The sequence below is a fragment of the Bufo gargarizans genome, chromosome 6 (genome assembly GCF_014858855.1).
Source record: "Bufo gargarizans isolate SCDJY-AF-19 chromosome 6, ASM1485885v1, whole genome shotgun sequence".
Lineage (NCBI taxonomy): Eukaryota > Metazoa > Chordata > Amphibia > Anura > Bufonidae > Bufo > Bufo gargarizans.
Genome location: NC_058085.1, coordinates 354,945,773 through 354,965,546, shown reverse-complemented (window position 1 = coordinate 354,965,546; position 19,774 = coordinate 354,945,773). Strand labels below are relative to the sequence as shown.

At 44.5% G+C, this 19,774-nt stretch overlaps 1 protein-coding gene across 2 annotated transcripts in view; it reads right to left on the bottom strand.

Annotated features, from left to right (window-relative positions):
- ADGRA1 (adhesion G protein-coupled receptor A1) overlaps positions 1-19,774 on the bottom strand; it is a 961,549-nt gene that overhangs the window by 752,100 nt on the left and 189,675 nt on the right. Inside the window, exons 4-6 of one of the 2 annotated variants that reach the window (XM_044298088.1) lie at positions 17,118-17,189; positions 10,753-10,824; positions 6,782-6,945 (exon numbers count right to left, since the gene is read on the bottom strand). In XM_044298088.1, coding sequence (XP_044154023.1) covers positions 6,782-6,945; positions 10,753-10,824; positions 17,118-17,189 — 308 coding nt within the window. Of the gene's footprint in view, positions 1-3,537; positions 3,646-6,781; positions 6,946-10,752; positions 10,825-17,117; positions 17,190-19,774 lie in introns of those variants that run through there. The other variant, XM_044298089.1, reaches the window with a different exon arrangement.

The following is a 19,774-nucleotide window of genomic DNA, read 5'->3' as shown; positions in this document are numbered from 1 at the left end:
GGCCTAAATTTATGACAATGGACTGTTGCAGTGGTGGCTGACGTGAAGCCTGATTCTCTGCTATGACATGCAGACTGATTCTCTGCTGACATGAAGCCAGATCCTCTGTTACGGGACCTCTCTCCTCTGCCTGGGTGCTGGGCCTAAATTTATGACAATGGACTGTTGCAGTGGTGGCTGACGTGAAGCCTGATTCTCTGCTATGACATGCAGACTGATTCTCTGCTGACATGAAGCCAGATCCTCTTTTACGGGACCTCTCTCCTCTGCCTGGGTGCTGGGCCTAAATTTATGACAATGGACTGTTGCAGTGGTGGCTGACGTGAAGCCTGATTCTCTGCTATGACATGCAGACTGATTCTCTGCTGACATGAAGCCAGATCCTCTTTTACGGGACCTCTCTCCTCTGCCTGGGTGCTGGGCCTAAATTTATGACAATGGACTGTTGCAGTGGTGGCTGACGTGAAGCCTGATTCTCTGCTATGACATGCAGACTGATTCTCTGCTGTCATGAAGCCAGATTGTCTGTTACGGGACCTTTCTCCTCTACCTGGGTTCTGGGCCTAAATTTATGAAAATTGACTCTTACAGTGGTGGGTGACGTGAAGCCTGATTCTCTGCTATGATATGAAGACTGATTCTCTGCTGACATGAAGCCAGATTCTCTGTTACGGGACCTCTCTCCTCTGCCTGGGTGCTGGGCCTAAATTTATGACAATGGACTGTTGCAGTGGTGGCTGACGTGAAGCCTGATTCTCTGCTATGACATGCAGACTGATTCTCTGCTGACATGAAGCCAGATTCTCTGTTACGGGACCTCTCTCCTCTGCCTGTGTGTGTGCTGGGCCTAAATATATGCCAATGGACTGTTGCAGTGGTGGCTGACGTGAAGCCTCATTCTCTGCTATGACATGCAGACTAATTCTCTGCTGACATGAAGACAGATTCTCTGTTACGGGACCTCTCTCCTCTGCCTGGGTGCCGGGGCCTAAATATCTGAGAATGGACTGTTCCAGTGGTGGGTGACGGGAAGCCAGATTCTCTGCTATGGAACCTCTCTCCAATTGATTTTGGTTAATTTTTATTTATTTAATTTTTATTTTAATTCATTTCCCTATCCACATTTGTTTGCAGGGGATTTACCTACATGTTGCTGCCTTTTGCAGCCCTCTAGCTCTTTCCTGGGCTGTTTTACAGCCTTTTTAGTGCCGAAAAGTTCGGGTCCCCATTGACTTCAATGGGGTTCGGGTTCGGGACGAAGTTCGGATCGGGTTCGGATCCCGAACCCGAACATTTCCGGGATGTTCGGCCGAACTTCTCGAACCCGAACATCCAGGTGTTCGCTCAACTCTATATATATGTATCAAAGTTCACAGCAATTTGTTGCAGTATAGACAAGGTGTCAGTAGTTGGTAAGTAACTATCAATGTCAGCGCTTCGATCTTTTAATGGAATTTGCCATATAACAGAGACAGCAGGCAGTTAGTGAAGGACCTACAGTATTTATAGGATATTAATTTATTTGTTTGTGTATGCTCCTGGATCTATCACTTATTTATATGTATTGCTATTTTTTATTGCTGGTCATTATTTTAGCTATTGTCCTGATTTTAGTTAATAAACACGTACTCCACCAGAAGCGCAGTGAAAGGGTCTCCAGCCAGAAAATAACCTGCACTTTCAGCCTGCAGACAATACCCCCCTTCCCCCAAACAGGGAGTCCCTTTTGTCTACCTGCTTTCAGTGAATGGGAGGGCAGGGCATCAGTGTGTAGAGAGATAGCGTGCGATCTAATTCACAGACAGCCTGTAGGGGGAGGGGGGATGGGGTGCAACCTTATTCAGAGCCTCAGTAAAGTTCATTTGATATACATTTGCTAATATAAGCTTAAGTCCCCAGAAGTTTTTTATGGTATATTTATATCCAGTGCAGCAGTATATTGTGTATATACATAGTTCCACTACCAATCGCAATGCATGACTGCATAGAAATGTAAATACTGATATTATTGATAACTAGCAATGCATTTTTTACAAATATAAAAATATATTACAAGTTATATTATATATAAATAATAATAATTATAATATATATTTATATACACGCACATATACATGTATATAAATTATTCATTTTTATTCATAAAGTAAAGTAACACCATATGCGTAATATATATTTGTACTGTATGTATTTTTATTTATTTAATTAGGGATTAGGCTATCTTTCTATGCAAATTTTTGTCTCACTCTGCCGATTTGGCTGCGTGCAGAGCAGTAGTTATGATAGCGATATTATGTCCAAGCTCTATTTCCTTTACCATTAGTACTGTGGCTGAACAGCCGCTTATTGTTGCCGCAGTTTTTGTTCACATTTTTTTTTATACTTTTATTTTAGTCATTTTATTCCAGTAGGAAAGTTTATGGGAAAAGGCTTGAAAAAAATGGCATGGACTCAAAAAAACGCACCAAAAGTTATAAAAATGCCTCCCCCCCCAACCCAAATAAAAAATTTAAAAAACCTGTTTCTGAGTAGTTGCCTCATAGAACATTACTATCAGAGTGGCCCCTTTACACGCAGGAATAATACCAGCACAGAACCGGGTGGCATCATTGCGCCCTTCACTGTCTAGCGAGTGCTGTTTAGGGCAGCCTGTATTCTGTAAATGGCCGGCAGGACTGCTCTGCCAAGAATGCAATCCCCTAATCTGTAGTTGGATCCCACGGCGAGGATCCTGCGGCCTCCCCTATACACAGTGTTCAGCCTATAGCCGCACTGTTTGGCCCGATTAATTATTACTGGTTCTAGTCTTCCCTGGCGTGTCGGCGGTTAAAGGGTTTCTACCACCTCATTTGGACCTATGTCTGCTCTACCTAACCATGCTATTCTAAGACCTTTGTGTGCAGCCGTTACACAAAAAAAACTATTTTTATTGCTATGCAATTGAGCCTCTGGGTGCTATGGGGGTGTCTTTTCAGCACCTAGAGGCTCCGTCTACTCACCCTGTATTCTGCCCCGCTCGTCCGTCAAGCCTGCCCATCTCCTTTAGATTGCCAGCCTCCATCTCATTCATTCGCCAAATTCTCGCGCCTGCGCCGTGTGCGTCTGTATTCAGTGCAGGCGCAGTGACTGTCTGAATGCTCCCTGCGCCGGCATCTCCACTGCGTCTGCGCCGTCTGTTCCTCGGAGCACTCGGACGTAATCGGCGCAGTGGAGATGTCGGCGCAGGGAGCGTTCAGACAGTCACTGCGCCTGAGCTGAATACAGACGCAGGCGCAAGAATTCGGCGAATGAATGAGATGGAGGCTGGCAATCTAAAGGAGATGGGCGGGCTTGACGGACGAGCGGGGCGCAATACAGAGGTCTTAGAATAGCATGGTTAGGTAGAGCAGACACTAGCAGGTCCAAATGAGGTGGTAGAAACCCTTTAAGGGGTTAAACTGCACTTTTATAATCCTTATGGGGGGGGGGTTCTTGCTGCATTGACTGAGTTCGCTATCTGTACGGAGGTCTTATAAATATAAACAGTCCATTACTCACAGCCTCTCCTGCCCATTATCATGATTGTTTGCCAGTGACACCTGTGTTTCAGGGTCAAAATCCTGGACTGAGGCAGCAGCGGCAGCAGCACGATTCTCTCCCCGGGATCTCCTCTCTGCACTACCCTCCCCCGCCTCTCCGGCTCAGCTGCCAGCTGCCCTCACCCGATACAAAGTTCATAGTTATAAACAGGAGCGCACCCCCGATCTCTTCACCACTCACAGAGGACATCAGGGCTGCGCTGGGAGCTGCCAATAGATCACAAAGCCCCTGCTCCTCCGCTAATTTTCCTCAATTCTCTGCCCTGAAGAAAGATGGGGAGCGCATGCGTGGCTCTGTAGCAGACGTGCGCGCTCTCGTGGGAATGATCGGCTGCCTGGGTGAAAAGTAAGTGCGGTCTGCGCAAGCGCGGCACATAGATGCGGCCCTGGAGCGGTGGCCGTATCTATGGGTTGCCAAGTGTAAACAATGGATCGGTGGGAAGGCAATTTAGCTAAATGGGTGCATTATAAATAATAGAAGCAATTTAGAAAAATGAAGTATGGGATCAGTGTAAACATTTGAAACCTGATCATGAAGATGGGAATACCCCTTTAAGTTAAAATCGAAATTCGATTATTTAAATCGCATATTAATCGCGAAAACAAGAATAATGACGAATATTCGATTTCGACGAATATAAACAAATTTTCTATCGAATATTTGCGAATTTCGTCAAAATCGAATATGGCACCTGCCGCTCATCACTAATCAGCAAGGCAGAGGCGTCCCAATGGCAGAACGGCAGCAGCATGCGAAGAATAAAGTCACTTTCACATCTGCTTTTTTGCTGGATCCATCAGGAAATCAGCAAAAACGCATCTGGTATATAATAGAACCGTCTGCATCCATTCAGAATGGATCCGGTTATATTATCTCCCAAATGAACAAGATGGATCCGGCACTAAATCCACTGTAAGTCAATGGGCGCTGAATCCGTTTTTTCGTGTCTGAAAAAAATGGATCTGCATTCTGGTGCACTCGGTTCTGCTCAGTTTTGTCCCCATTGACAATGAATAGGGACAAAACTGAAGCGTTTTCCTCCAGTTTTGAGATCCTATGATGGATCTCAATACCGAAGAGGAAAATGCAGATAGTAGCCTTAATTAGAAAATCAAATGAATCGTAAATTACTAATATAGTGTTTATTATGGATCCGCTGGACAAGAACAGAGAATATGAAGCCCACTTTAGTAATTATCTGAAGACAGCAGAAGATATAACTTTAATAATAACTGTATAACAGGAAATTACTACGTATCCTAATTATATATATATATAATCCAGTCGTGGTTGGTGTAATATTGTGTTGCAAGAGCATAAACAAATGAAAAATATAAGAAACCCTTGATTGTTGTATTACAGCAAATTGTTGGCTTCTCCTTTAAATGTATTAGGAAACACTGTTATTGGCAATTCCCAACTGTAATGTTATTATTGGAACTGATCCCTTTACAAGCCGGAGCGTTCTCATAATGACTGTGCAGGCCTCAGGAATGTCCAATTATCCACGGCCGAACCGATGCACTGGGAGCTCCATACAGTAGATGATAGGCGCGGCCAGGACCTCCCATGGGCAGAGAAAGGGCTCATGCACATGACCGTATGTATTTTGTGGTCCGCAAAACAAGGATTAGCAAAAATAGACTTTTTTGCGGGATGGACTTGTGGACAAACGGATACGGAATGCCCACTGAGTAATTTTTTTTTTCCTTTGCAGCTCCATTTAAATGAATGGTTCCGTATGCGAGCCGCAAAAAAAAAAAAAAAAAAGTCCAGATATTACATAGAAGAACGCTGGGAGTAGTTTTCTTGTTTTCTACTAAATGTATCATTTCCCAGAGCTACATTCATAATTCTGACAGGTGATACTGAAACCAGCCAATAGTACATCAAAGGACACCACTAACATCTCAGCCTAGTTTGCTTCAGGAAATATGTAAGGATGTATTACTCTGCTATGTTGTGAATTGTATAATTACTGCAAAGTCTCACTTTGGTCAGTAGATGGCAGAAAAGGACAAGATGATAAAAGTCTACATTGCAGCTGCCTATCAGAGGAATACTATAATCTATTTAGTTTGTAAAGTTGGAAAATAGCTAATTTATGGGCTGTTTTGGACTTTTACAAGTGTGATAGCAAACTGAATATGCAGTTTTGACACTGCACTTAGCAAATGACTTATTGCATCACACTCTCCCTGTGTAAGGGGGGGAGGTGCCTGTGGAAGCAGGAAGTGAGCAGAAGGAGGCTGTGCTTGGTGCTGCTGGAAACCAGAAGAGATCTTCTCTGCAGAATCTGGAAGGGAATGGACCGGCTCACGTTGGAGACTGGCGACAGCACGAAGGGGAGGTTTGCAGCGATGACCCCAGGAGTGTCGTGTCTGTAGGATCCAGTTCTGGAGTGGACCAGGAAATAAGATAAAGAACCAAGAACCTGCCCAAGGAACTGTAAGTGCATCTTACATTGCGGTGCACAGGCTACAAGCAAATGCATAGCACTCAGGGACTCATTCGCTGACACCTTCCTATCTCACTGGCTGCTCATAGGGTGTTATATCCTGGGAGCTGGAGTAAGGATTAAAGTTACAAGAGACAGACATTTCCCTTTGGATTACAAATAGTATTGTGCAATATTTACGGTGCACCCCAACGAGAAACTTGTCCAGGAACATACAAGTGCAGCTAGGCTGCTTAATGGACTTTGGGGAAAACATCACTTTTACTGGTTTATTGTTAGACAGTGTTAAATTTACTGTTGGTTTATTTTCTATGTACCAATCTGTTTTATATATTCTCAGCTTCTTGTTCACTACATTGTTCAGTAAACTGAACTGTTGGGAAAGAACCATTTTCTGCATCTGCGTGGCATTGTGTCCCCGCTGTACCTGTGGGCCCAGGCCTCGGCTTTCTTTCAAATACATGAGATTTAGGTTTGTTTTTATCTACGTCACTTTACTGAATGTACAAATGTACAAAAAGCTTCTATTCCCAGTATTAAAATCGTGTAAATACACTCTGAAAAGAATCTGAACCAGCAGGAGCCGATAACTTGTGTGGAAAGAATGACACTTATTGGCGCACCCAAACAATAGGATCATTTCTCTACACTGTGATGTGAGCAAGGGGCCTAAGACTACAGAAATAGTGCCTGCTGCATTCAGATACAATGTGCTGCACATTCAGGCTCCGGGGGTTCACTCACCACAGGTCAGCTGGGTCTTTTCAATGGAATTAAATGCTCGGCCTTGGACATGACGCGAATGCTTGCAGACTGTGTCTTCACTGATACGAACAGCAGAGTCTTCTGCCCATGTTAAAATCCATTTCATGTTGCAATCACAGACGAGCGATTCTGTGTTAAAAGATCTGCACAAAACACATAGAGGGAGATTTGTCAAAACTTGTGTAAAGTAGAACTGGCTTAGTTGCTCCTAACAACCAATCAGATTCTACCTTTCTTTTTTCAGAGCTCCTTTGGAATCTGATTGGTTGCTAGGGGCAAATAAGCCAGTTCTACTTTACACAAGTTGTGATATAACTGGTTCAGATGACACTGTATTGCTTTCATGAACGGTGCAATAAACATCAAAATAAACACATCACATCTCACACACATCACATCTCATACACATCACATCTCATACACAACACATCTCATACACAACACATCTCATACACAACACATCTCATACACAACACATCTCATACACAACACATCTCATACACAACACATCTCATACACAACACATCTCATACACATCACATCTCATGCACATCACACAACACATCTCATACACATCACATCTCATACACATCACATCTCATACACAACACATCTCATACACATCACATCTCATACACATCACATCTCATACACATCACATCTCATACACATCACACATCACATCTCATACACATCACATCTCATACACATCACACATCACATCTCATACACATCACACATCACATACACATCACATCTCATACACATCACATCTCATACACATCACATCTCATACACATCACATCTCATACACAACACATCTCATACACATCACATCTCATACACAACACATCTCATACACAACACATCTCATACACAACACATCATACACATCATCATACACATCACATCTCATACACATACACATCTCATACACAACACATCTCATACACAACACATCTCATACACAACACATCTCATACACAACACATCTCATACACAACACATCTCATACACAACACATCTCATACACATCACATCTCATACACATCACATCTCATGCACATCACACAACACATCTCATACACAACACATCTCATACACAACACATCTCATACACAACACATCTCATACACAACACATCTCATACACAACACATCTCATACACAACACATCTCATACACATCACATCTCATACACAACACATCTCATACACATCACATCTCATACACATCACATCTCATGCACATCACACATCACATCTCATACACAACACATCTCATACACAACACATCTCATACACAACACATCTCATACACAACACATCTCATACACAACACATCTCATACACAACACATCACCCATACCACCCAACCGTCCCAGATCCGTTTTCAGTGGCTGTCCCGGTACGGGGGAGGTATGTCCCACTTTCTGGCAGCTGTCCCTGCGTCCATAGGAAGCAGAGACAGTTGCCATAATGAAGCAGAGAGCCATCACCGGCATTGGCTCCCTGCTTCATCTTTCCTGCCGGCTCTCCACACCTCTGGTCTGTGCAGATGGTGGGGTTAGCCGGCAGTCAGCCTTGGCTCCGCCTTCTTTACAGACTAGAGCAGCCGATGTCCTGCTGCTGCTGCTGCTGCTAGGAACAAGGTGAGTATGTGGTGTTTATTTTTTTTACGTTCTGTAAGGGGCACAATGTGGGCATATTACTGGGGGCACAATGTGGGCATATTACTGGGGGCAAAATGTTGGCATATTACTGGGGGGTTTAATGTCAGCATATTACTGGGGGCACAATATGGGCATATTACTAGGGGGTGCAATGTGGGCATATTACTAGGGGGTGCAATGTGGGCATATTACTGGGGGCACAATATGGGCATATTACTGGGGGGCACAATGTGGACATATTACTGAGGGGCACAATGTGGACATTAATGGGGGCACAACATGGGTATATTACTGGAGGGCATAAAGTGGGCATATTACTGGGGGTCACAATGTAGGCATATTACTGGGGGCACAATGTGGGCATTGTAATGCCGTGGGCTCCTATGACCAGTTTTAAAGACAGGCAGGGACACAACAAAGTCACTTCAATACAGTTTATTGCTTGTTCCAGCTAACTTACAGTTCAGTTCAGCCGGATGGCAGCCGGGACAAGTAATCAGTTCATGTCATCCACAATAGAGTCAGGCAGGCTCGGGGCTCCTTTAGAAGCGTCCACAGGCCAGTGTTTGCTTCACACGCGCCTTGCAGGGTGTGATCTGCAGCTTCTCACACAACAGACACACCCTGCCTCATGCTGCTGAATTTTAAACACAATCGTGGACATGGGCCACTTATAAACCCTGGAGTGGATCGTAGGAAGTAAGCACCCACCCAGCTCTTTCCTTACTCCCAGTAAAAGCCAGGCATGGATTAGCTGAAACCAGCTATGCTAGTTAACAAAAGTGTCCACTATCTATTCTAGAGGACTCACAAGCTAACGGCTTCTACTCCACCAAGGCCAGGTGCCTTGGTGGCATGTCTCAGGTGCACTGCAGCATCTCCTTAATAGGTTTCTTGAACGATTCTCTGAGATACATACCGTCCTTCATACATGAGGCCTGTCACTGCCTCACAGCATATTACTGGGGGGCACATAACTGGGCATATTACTGGGGGCATATAACTGGGCATATTACTGGGCGGCACAGCTGGGAATAATTCCGTGAGGGGGCATATAACTGGGCATATTACTGGGGGGCACAGCTGGGATATTACTGGGGGGCACATAACTGGGCATATTACTGGGCGGCACAGCTGGGAATAATTCCGTGAGGGGGCATATAACTGGGCATATTACTGGGGGCACATAATTAGGCATATTACTGGGGGGCACAGCTGGGCATAATTCTGTGAGGGGGTACAATATGGGAATAAATACTGAGTGGTGGCATGAAGGGGAATAATTACTATGTGGGGGCATTAAGAGGACTGGTTGGAATTAGGTGCATAGTTATGTTTTTGGCAGAGTTAGAGGCGTGGGCAAGTGCGGAAAAAATTTGCTGCGCACAATGTGTCCCTCTTTGTTCGTTTACAAAGTTGGGGGGTATGATCACCTCTCATACACAACACACATAACACAGCATACATAACACACATCACAGCTCATACACAGCACACATCGCTCACATAACATATCTCATACCTTATACACTATATCCCATATAGATTTAAAGGGGTTGTCCCACAAAAAATATTCTACAGTTTTAAAACCAGCACCTGGTTCTGAATACTTTTCTAATTAAAAAATTAGCATAGCCACAGAGTTATTTAATAAAATGTATCTGTTTAGCGCCACCAGCGGTTTATTTTTTATGTTCTTATTTCTTTGTCCTGCTCACTGACAAGGACGCACATGCTCAGTTTCATCCTTCAATGGCCTCCTGGGCTGTGATAGGAAGAAAATGGACACGCCCCCTGAGCTGCAGCAGAATAGACACTCCCCTTGAGCTGTCAGCTTTATATAAATCTAGCAGAGCAGTGAATGGTGGAGATCTCTGGATCCATGTGAGGTACAGGGCTGGTTCTAGCTTTGTTAGAAAGAGGTTGTCATGTACTGTATGATGTCTGAGTTTCATTTTTTACATTAGTCATGTGATAACCCCTTTAAAAGAATTAATGTAGTGCATGCCAAATATATCCTCCTCGTGCATCTCATCCTTACCTCCAGCAATGGAGATGTTTATGGACAATCAGACCAAATCAGGACAATCAGACCCACAGCTTATTCCTTATTATACTGACTACACTAAATCGAGATTCTTAATAAGAATTTGTCACCAGATCTGTGAACAGCAGCTTGTTGGTGATTCCCTTGTATAAATATTTTTTTTAACCTTACTTAAAAAAACACAACATTTAAAATATGGTGGATTGAGTAGAGACATAAACCATATACTTACATGACCTTTAGTGATGAGACCTCTTTGAATAGATTAGACTCAAGGACAGAGAAAATATTTCCAGATAGATTTCTAAAATAAAGAGAAGAACTCATCAACCCAATTATCACAGATCCATGTATTGCACCATATCCTTTTCCAGAGCACTGCATCTTGGAGAGAAATTATACCTCACACGGACCTGCACTAATGTGACTCTGCTTAACTGGGACTTGTCCCAGAAATTGCATATTTTTGTACAATTCAACTTTTGGCACAAAATATTATTTGGTGACACTTTTTCCCTATTTGGTTTGCAGGCAGACTAATGGTGGGACTCAACATAGCAGAAGATCGCTTGCGCTGTCATTTAAAGCAGCGGAGAGGGACCTTACAGCATTCAATTGTAGACATGAGTGAATTAATTCTAAAAATTCAGAAAAAAAAACAATCTGAATTTTTAAAAAAGTTCTAATTCTTCTAAACCCATATTTTAGAGGGGCCTATATTAACTACTGGGTGCACTATAAATAGGCTTATATCAACTACTGGGAAAACAACTATAAATAGGCTTATATCAACTACTGGGAAAACTATAAAGTGTATGTAGCATAATGTATTGCAATATGTATTTATTTTTGTACAGTAAAGGGTTGTCCCACCGTAGGAATGTATCCCCTAAAGGTATTTTATCAGTCAGGGTCTGACTGCTAGGAAAGAGCCCCACTAATCTTAAGATATTGATAGGACCCTGGGCAAGAATTTACTTGGGCCCCCTGGATCCCGCCTTCCCACACCCTACCATGCAATGAGATGAGGCGCGAAACGGCCGTCGCCACAATCCTTGTTGCCTGCGCTATGCCAAGTCCGCCCCATGTCTGCAACAATAATGTTTGATGTCTGCAATAACGATGTCTGAATAAAGAAGCTACTTTTTTGGCGACTGCCGCTCACATTAGTTTTTTCCTTTGTGACATAAGTTGTTGTGATTTGAAGGCAGAGCACCATCTGTAGTGAGGAAAACCCGCCATTGGAGGTTTTTTATGTCTTGGGAGAAAGTTTTGGGCAGTGCCACCCCTTTGTGCTCTTTAGAAAATTTGACTTTCTGAATTAAGGCATTAGTGCCGGCCGCACCACAGATCATCCTACGCCACCACATCCAATGACTGGCTGCAGCAGTTATGTGTCACCCATGCAGTATGACACTGGATCAAGTGCCACACAGGGGACATGTCACCACAGCAGCTAGTCATTGGCTGCAGCTGTCAAGTGCCCCTCGTCAAAATGCATGCTACAAATTATAGTTAATGCATAAAAATAAAAAAAAGGCAAAAAAATAGCCACATGAGTGGGGATTGAGCAGGAAGGTGGGGTTGAAAACTAGTGTGTGTGTTGGTGGCTGAGAGGGGGTTCGTACAAAAATTTGTTGTGGGGACCAGTCAGTTCTAGCTGCACCCCTGCCTGGATGTTTGGTAATGGACAATGTCATGCCTGTCCAAATATACCATTAGTACTGGGGCGGCGGAAGGGACGCAAACATATTTCAGATTGACCACACAAGTGTGCCTGTGAGATTTAAAATTCCAGGGCGGAATTTCAGTGTCAGTCCAGCCCTCTCTGGGTATGCCTATGCCGCTCTGCCCTTCACCAGTGGAAGATGTCAGCAGTTTTCCAGTGGAGAGATGTCAGCAGTTTTAAGGGTTCAAAACTGCTGTCAGACTCACTTTAAATCATCCTATGTGAATGTCTCCCCCTAGTGTTAAAAATCAAGACAATGTAGTCACTCAATATACCACAACAACCTCACGCATAATTCAAAACAGAGAGCCAAACTTTACTAATCTTAGTGTTCGTTAAGAAAACTGTAAAATTAGAATTATTGTGATTTCTGAGATTTTTTCTCATTCTCACTGACATATTGTGAAGCTTCAGGGCAGTGACGCAGAGGGTGCATGTTACTAACCAGAAAAGATGGCACTGCAGACTTTTTCTTGGCCTCAAAATGCCACAATCTGAATAAACAAACAGTAAGGCGCGGAGAATGTCTCCTTCTGTTACCCCAGGAATGTTGTGGAATGCAGCTAACTGATCTGCCGGCTTATCTTCTATTTAATGGATGAAGAATTCCATTCTGTCTATAGGTCACCCATAGATTTCTCATGATTCCTTTTTACTTTCTTGAAATTATTTTGTCAAAGGGATTTTCTCATGACAGACATTTTTGGCATCAACTGGAGAAGCCATAAAAGTCTGGGTGTCAAGACCCTTTTCTTGGTATAGTGTGACATAGTGTGTAGGGGGCCCTCTACAGGTCATGGCTATTACTGTGGATGTTGTTTCCTTAAAGGGGTTGTCGCTTCATGGACAATGGGGACAAATCGCTAGGATATGCCCCCATCGTCTTATAGGTGCAGATCCCTCCGCTGGGACCCGCACCTATATCGAGAACAGAACCCTGCAAGTGAATGAGGGCGCACTGCGCATGCGCAGCCGCCCTCTATTCATTTTCTATGGGGCTGGCAAAAATAGAGGGCTGCCCCATAGAAAAGAATGGGAGCGGGGGTCGCGCATGCGCGGTATGTTCCCATTTACTTCTATGGCGAGCTCCATTCTCAATATAGGTGCGGGTCCTAGCGGTGGGACCAGCACCTATAAGACAATGGGGGTATATCCTAGTGATATGCCCCCATTGTCTATGATGAGACAACCCCTATTATTACTGTTCAGGTAAGACAGATGTAATAAACAGGTGACCGGCAGAGTCTGTCTCACATTGTTCCAAAGAGGCTCACAAGCATAATGGTCAAAGGGCCTCTGTCAACAGATTTAGGGCTCGTTCACACGAATATGTGAAGCCCGTGCCTGTGCTGTGGACCGCAAATTGTGGTCCGCAATGCACGAGCCCCTCTCCGTGGGGCAGCCGCATGGGGATTGTGGACCCATTCACTTGAATGGGTCTACAATCCCTCTGTTCTGCAAAAACATAGCGCATATTTTATATTTTTGCGGTGGGGAGGCACGGAACGGAACCCCAGGAAGCACTATGTAGTGCTTCCGTAGTGTTCCGTTCCATGCTTCCATTCCGTGTCTCCGGATTTGCAGACCCATTGAAGTGAATGGGTCTGCATCCTTGATGCAGAATGCACACAGAACTATGCCTGTGTATTGTGAATCCGCAAATGCGGTCCGCAATACGGCAACGGGCAGCACACGTTTGTGTGAACGAGCCCTTATATCTATGAAACTAGCTGAACTGTTACATGTGCACTTGTTAGCTGAAGGCATCTGTGTTGGTCCGATGTTCATATGTGCCCGCATTGCTGAGAAAAGTTACATTATAATATATGCAAATTAGTTTCTAGGTGCAACAGCTGCTCTACTCTCTCTGCAATGGCTGCGCCCTCTGTAGAGAGCGCATAGCACACAAGTGTGTGTTTCTCAAAAATATATATGTGTTGTCTAAGGGGTACTCTTTGTCATTATGGAGAGCCCCTAGTATGCCGAGTATGTGTGTGCAGTATTGTAGGCCAGGCGATGGCCCTCTGGGTTTCTGAGAAAGATATACAAATTAGCTTTCCTGAACCTATCCAATGCCAGCAGATGTTAGACATGAAAATGTATATATATTATACACAGGAGTGCAGAGGAGTGTTGTCTAGCTTACAATAATCATGACGTACATCAACTGGTCCCCATAATATAAATAGTACCCACCCAGAGGTTCCCCCTAAGGCCTTGCAACTTGAAGAATTGTTTATATCTGCTTTTCTTTGATAAAGGGCTTTTAGCCTGAAATAACTAGTTACAGATATAAGGCTACTTTACCTATTTTTCTAGCTTTGCTACACAAGCATGTTTGGAAGGCATTGCTGTCAATCCACTGTGTGAAAATAATACAGACCTCATATTGTTTACCTATTTACTGTACAGCAGCAAGTAGGTGTAATTATAGCTCTTGCTGCCTCACTTCAAGGGAACAGCTCTTTCCTATTTATCTGAGGATACACCAGCATAACAAAGACAGACAAACCTTCAGCAACTTTACTTTACTATTTTAGATCAACTTTACATGAAGAGACACCTCCAAAGTACTCTTCAACTGAAAAAAAGAATTACAACATCTTACACCTCTCAATGAAACATGTTAGCTAGTTCTCTTTCTAGAAGGAGGACCAGAATGTCTCAAGAAAAACTTGTATTACTTGGTTGACTTGACTTTGTGGGGTACTGTTTAGGGGTGCTCTTTATCATTATGGAGACCAAAAAATAAGCATGCATATTGTATGGCAGGCAACTGGTTTGTAGGAAGAGTATATGCAAATCACATATCTAAATCTGTCTGTCATGAGAAAAGATTAGCATTCTTTTCTGTTTTGGAAGAAAAGCTAATTTGAATATATTTCTCAGAAAGACAAATGTATACAAATTTGTTTGACAAAAAAAGAAAAGAGGGGCTATTCTGTCTAATGCTAGAAGAATTAAGATATGTGATTTGCATATACTCTTCCTAGAAACCATTTCCTGGCCTACAATACTGCGCACATATACTCGGCATACTAGAGGCTCTACATAATACATAATGACAAAGAGTACCCATTAGACAAAACATATAAATTGTTGAGAAACACACAAAACTGATGTGAACCCAGCCTAATCTATATTTTACTGATGGGCCTCACAAGCTCTGTTATGCCCAATTATTGAATAACTGTGCAAGGCCAGACCAAACCAGCTGCTATCACTGTTAGGCGAACGTGTCACAATGAACAAGTAATGGGCAGTAGGTTGGAGAGCAGGAGGAACTGAGCTTAATGATATATAGTTTGAGTAAAATATTTAATGTAACTTGTAGTTTTTCATTTGAATTCCTGCTCATTCTGTACTTTGGAGTCCAGTGGGCAGACCTATCAGTGATTGATAGCTAACTCTGTATACTTACTTATACAGGAAAGGCTGTGACTCATAGTGTAACAGCGGCTGCTGTGCACCGCTGTTCCCCTGCGTACCGCTATGGTCGGCGGTGATCTGCTGCCAATGTTTACTTTCAGCCCTGGCCACAGTATGCTTGCTGCTTGGTTCCTGCAGCATTTTCTTAAGGGCTGTCACGCGTCACTTCCTGTGTTTTATGGGTTGAATCATGTGACCTCTGCAACCAATCATAGCCCTCCTGCTCATATGTGGGTGGCTCAGGCCCCTTCCCAGATGCCTCAGCGTCAAGGTCCTTTTGTTCTGCTAAGATTCCTGATATCCGCTTGTGTTCCTGACTTGTACTTGTGTTCCTGAACTCTTCTACCTGTTTGATCCATGCTGCTTGCCTTGACTCTCCTGTTGCTGACCCGGATTGCCTGACCTGTACCTGTGCCGCCTGCCCTGACCTATTGTCTGACTTCGCCTCTGCCTCATCCTTCGGTCCTGCACTGTTGCCCCTGGTAACAGCTCAGCCTGCTGACAACGCCTGTACCTCTGGTACCTTTCTCAGGTAACTTCTGGTCCGCCTGGGCCAGCTGCCTTGTGTGCCTATACTCCTCAAGAAGTAGCGACCTACTTTTCCCCTTGGGAAAGCTATCCCCACCATCAGGGATACTGTGAAGATCGAGGGGTTCACTTAGACAATGCCCTTAGAGGGGGTAGGACACATGGCACAGCAGGTTCACAACCACTGGTTCGTGACACACAGAAAAGCTGACAGGACTCCTAAACCTAGAATGAGCAGGAATTAAAATTAAGAAAATTAGAAACTATACTGAATCTTTCCCCACAAAACAATATTAGGCTTCTTTCACACGGGTGTGTGCGCCCCGTTGCCGTATTGTGGACCCCATTTGCGGATCCATGGATGCCGTTCCGTGGGCATTCCACATCACGGATGTGGACCCATTCACTTCAATGGGTACGCAAATCCGAAGATGCGGAATGGTGCGGAACGGAAGCACGGAATGGAACCCTACGGAAGCACTACAGAGTGCTTCCATGGGGTTTCGTCCCGTACTTCCGTTCCGCAAAAAGATAGAACATGTCCTATCTTTTTGCGGAACGGCCGGATCGCAGACCCATTCAAGTGAATGGGTCCGCGATCTGCTGCCGCTGCCCCGCGGACTGTGCTTGTGCATTGCGGCCTGGATTTTGCGGGCCGCAGCACGACCATGGGGCACACAGTGAATCAGCTCAGCTCCTGCATCTCTATAACCTGCTGCCTGCAGTTTGGACTACACGTTCAAAGTAAAAGGTTCCCTTTAAAATACATTTTTGAAATTAAATTTTCAGCTGCCTCTTTTGACAAATGTTCTTTTCCAGTAAAAATTGATCTCAGAGTCTCCTTGAATCATAAAGGTTAGCGATGCACAAATTATGATTTTGAAGAATTTTACAGGAAATTGTACACGTACAGTTTGTGGAGATTGTGGAGTCCACTGAACATTTCAGGTGACAGACATCCAATCCGGTTATTAGACAGATCACTGCAAGGAAGAAAAGGAGCTGTTAGAATAAATCTATAATCATCTGACGTGTTGAGATCATCAAGTAGATAAAGGCTTCCAGTCATGAAATGGGTTTTCTGGGACTAAGATATTGAGAACCTGTCCTCAAGGTAGCGTTTCTAAATCAGATCTGTGGGGGCTTTTTCAGGCAGCAACCAACACTGGAAACTACACTGACCAAAAATATGAAAGCAACACTTTTGGTTTTGCTCCTATTTTGCATGAGCTGAACTTAAAGGGCTTCTGTCACCCCCATTAAACCGTTTTTTGTTTTTTTTCTTTAATTAATGATTTTCGTTCAGTAGAATTTGTTAAAAATCGATTTTTGAAATATGTAAATTACCTTGCTACCAGCAAGTAGGGCGGCTACTTGCTGGTAGCAGCCGCGTCCTCCGATGGTAATGACGCCCCCTCTGCTTGTTGATTGACAGGGCCAGCGGACGGGATCTTTCTCTGCTGGCCCTGCCTGTTTTGATTCAGTATCTGGCGCCTGTGCCGCAGCCGTACCTCTCTTCAATCTGCGCAGGCGCAGTGAGAGGCGGCCACTCGCTCGGCCGCTCCATCCTCAATGCGCCTACGCCGATGACGTCACATCTACACCCGGCGCAGGCGCATTGAGGAGCGAGCGGCCGAGCGAGTGGCCGCCTCTCAGTGCGCCTGCGCAGATTGAAGAGAGGTACGGCCGCGGCGCAGGCGCCAGATATTGAATCAAAACAGGCAGGGCCAGCAGAGAAAGATCCCGTCCGCTGGCCCTGTCAATCAACAAGCAGAGGGGGCGTCATTACCATCGGAGGATGCGGCTGCTACCAGCAAGTAGCCGCCCTACTTGCTGGTAGCAAGGTAATTTACATATTTCAAAAATCGATTTTTAACAAATTCTACTGAACGAAAATCATTAATTAGCTTATGTATGATGAGATCGCAGTGTAGGGATTATTAGTAAAGAAAAAACGGTTTAATGGGGTGACAGAAGCCCTTTAAAGATCTGAAATATTTTCTTCATACACAAAAGACCAATTACTCTTAAATATTGTTCACAAATTTGTCTAAATCTGTGTTGGTGAGCACTTGTAATGACCGGTGTCACGCACAGGGAGGAAAACAGGGAAAGCCCTGCCTAAGGGAGAGGGAAAGGTGGTGACCCCTAACTCACCTTGCGGCTGGCACCTGACTGCCCTGACGTCCCTAGACGGGTTCCTCACCCGTGCGGCGATCACGTGCCTAAACCCTGGCTTTCCCTGAAATGAGCCCTAGATAGTGAACGGGCTGGTGGGATCGCTAGTCCTCACCACTGCACTAAGAGGGAAACACCAGGGAGAGGACAGACAAACACAGACAAACACAAACACCCAGGTGGACGACAACAACTGTCCACAAAGGTCCAACAGGGATCCGGAGGGTAGCGTTCTGAATCAACAGTCAGAGAACGCAGCAACACAGCTCCAGTGGGTCAGGATAAATGTCCAGGCAGGAAGCTCTATCTCTGGCAACCAGAGAAGTGTGAGAGAGGAATATAAGGAGGTTTGGGAGTGCTGGACAAGGAACAGCTGAGGAGAAGGAGCTACGGATCCCTGAGTGAGCCAAAAGGGTTTGCAAAGCAAACCCAGAAAGCTACTATAAGGAAAACAGCCCTATCTTAAATAGAGCGTGCAGCCAACCGCTGCGACTTCCTGACCCCGGGTATAACGGAGTCAGGCGTGGTTCTCGATACCCTCGTGACAGTACCCCCCTCTCTACGAGGGGCCTCCGGACACTCAGGACCAGGTCTCTCAGGATGAGAGGCATGAAAAACCCGAACTAACCTGTCGGCGTTTACCTCAGACGCAGGAACCCACATTCTTTCCTCGGGACCGTAACCTCTCCAATGCACCAGATATTGAAGAGAGCGGCGGACCCGACGAGAATTAACAATTTTGGATATCTGAAATTCTAGATTACCATCCACGACAACAGGAGGGGGTGGCAGCGGTGATGGTTCTAGAGGTGGAACATATTTTTTGAGTAACGACTTATGAAAAACATTATGAATTTTAAAAGTCTGAGGTAACTCCAGGCGAAAAGCCACGGGGTTGATGATGGCTACAATTTTGTAAGGGCCAATAAACCTAGGACCCAGTTTCCAAGAGGGAACCTTCAATTTAATATTCCTAGTAGACAACCACACATAGTCATTCACTCCTAGGTCCGGACCTGGCGACCGTCTCTTATCAGCCATGCATTTGTATTTACCTCCCATATTTTTCAAGTTAGCTTGCACCTTCTGCCATACCGATGAAAGAGATGACGAAAAACGTTCCTCTTCGGGAACCCCAGAAGACCCCCCCTCTTTGAAAGTACAGAATTGGGGATGAAAACCATATGCACCAAGAAATGGTGCCTTGCCAGTGGATTCCTGACGACGATTATTTATGGCAAACTCAGCTAACGGTAAATATGATGACCACAACTCTTGGTTTTCAGACACAAAACATCTTAGATATGTCTCAAGGTTTTGGTTGGTTCGCTCAGTCTGTCCATTCGACTGAGGATGGAAAGCTGAGGAAAAGGACAAGTGTACCCCCAAA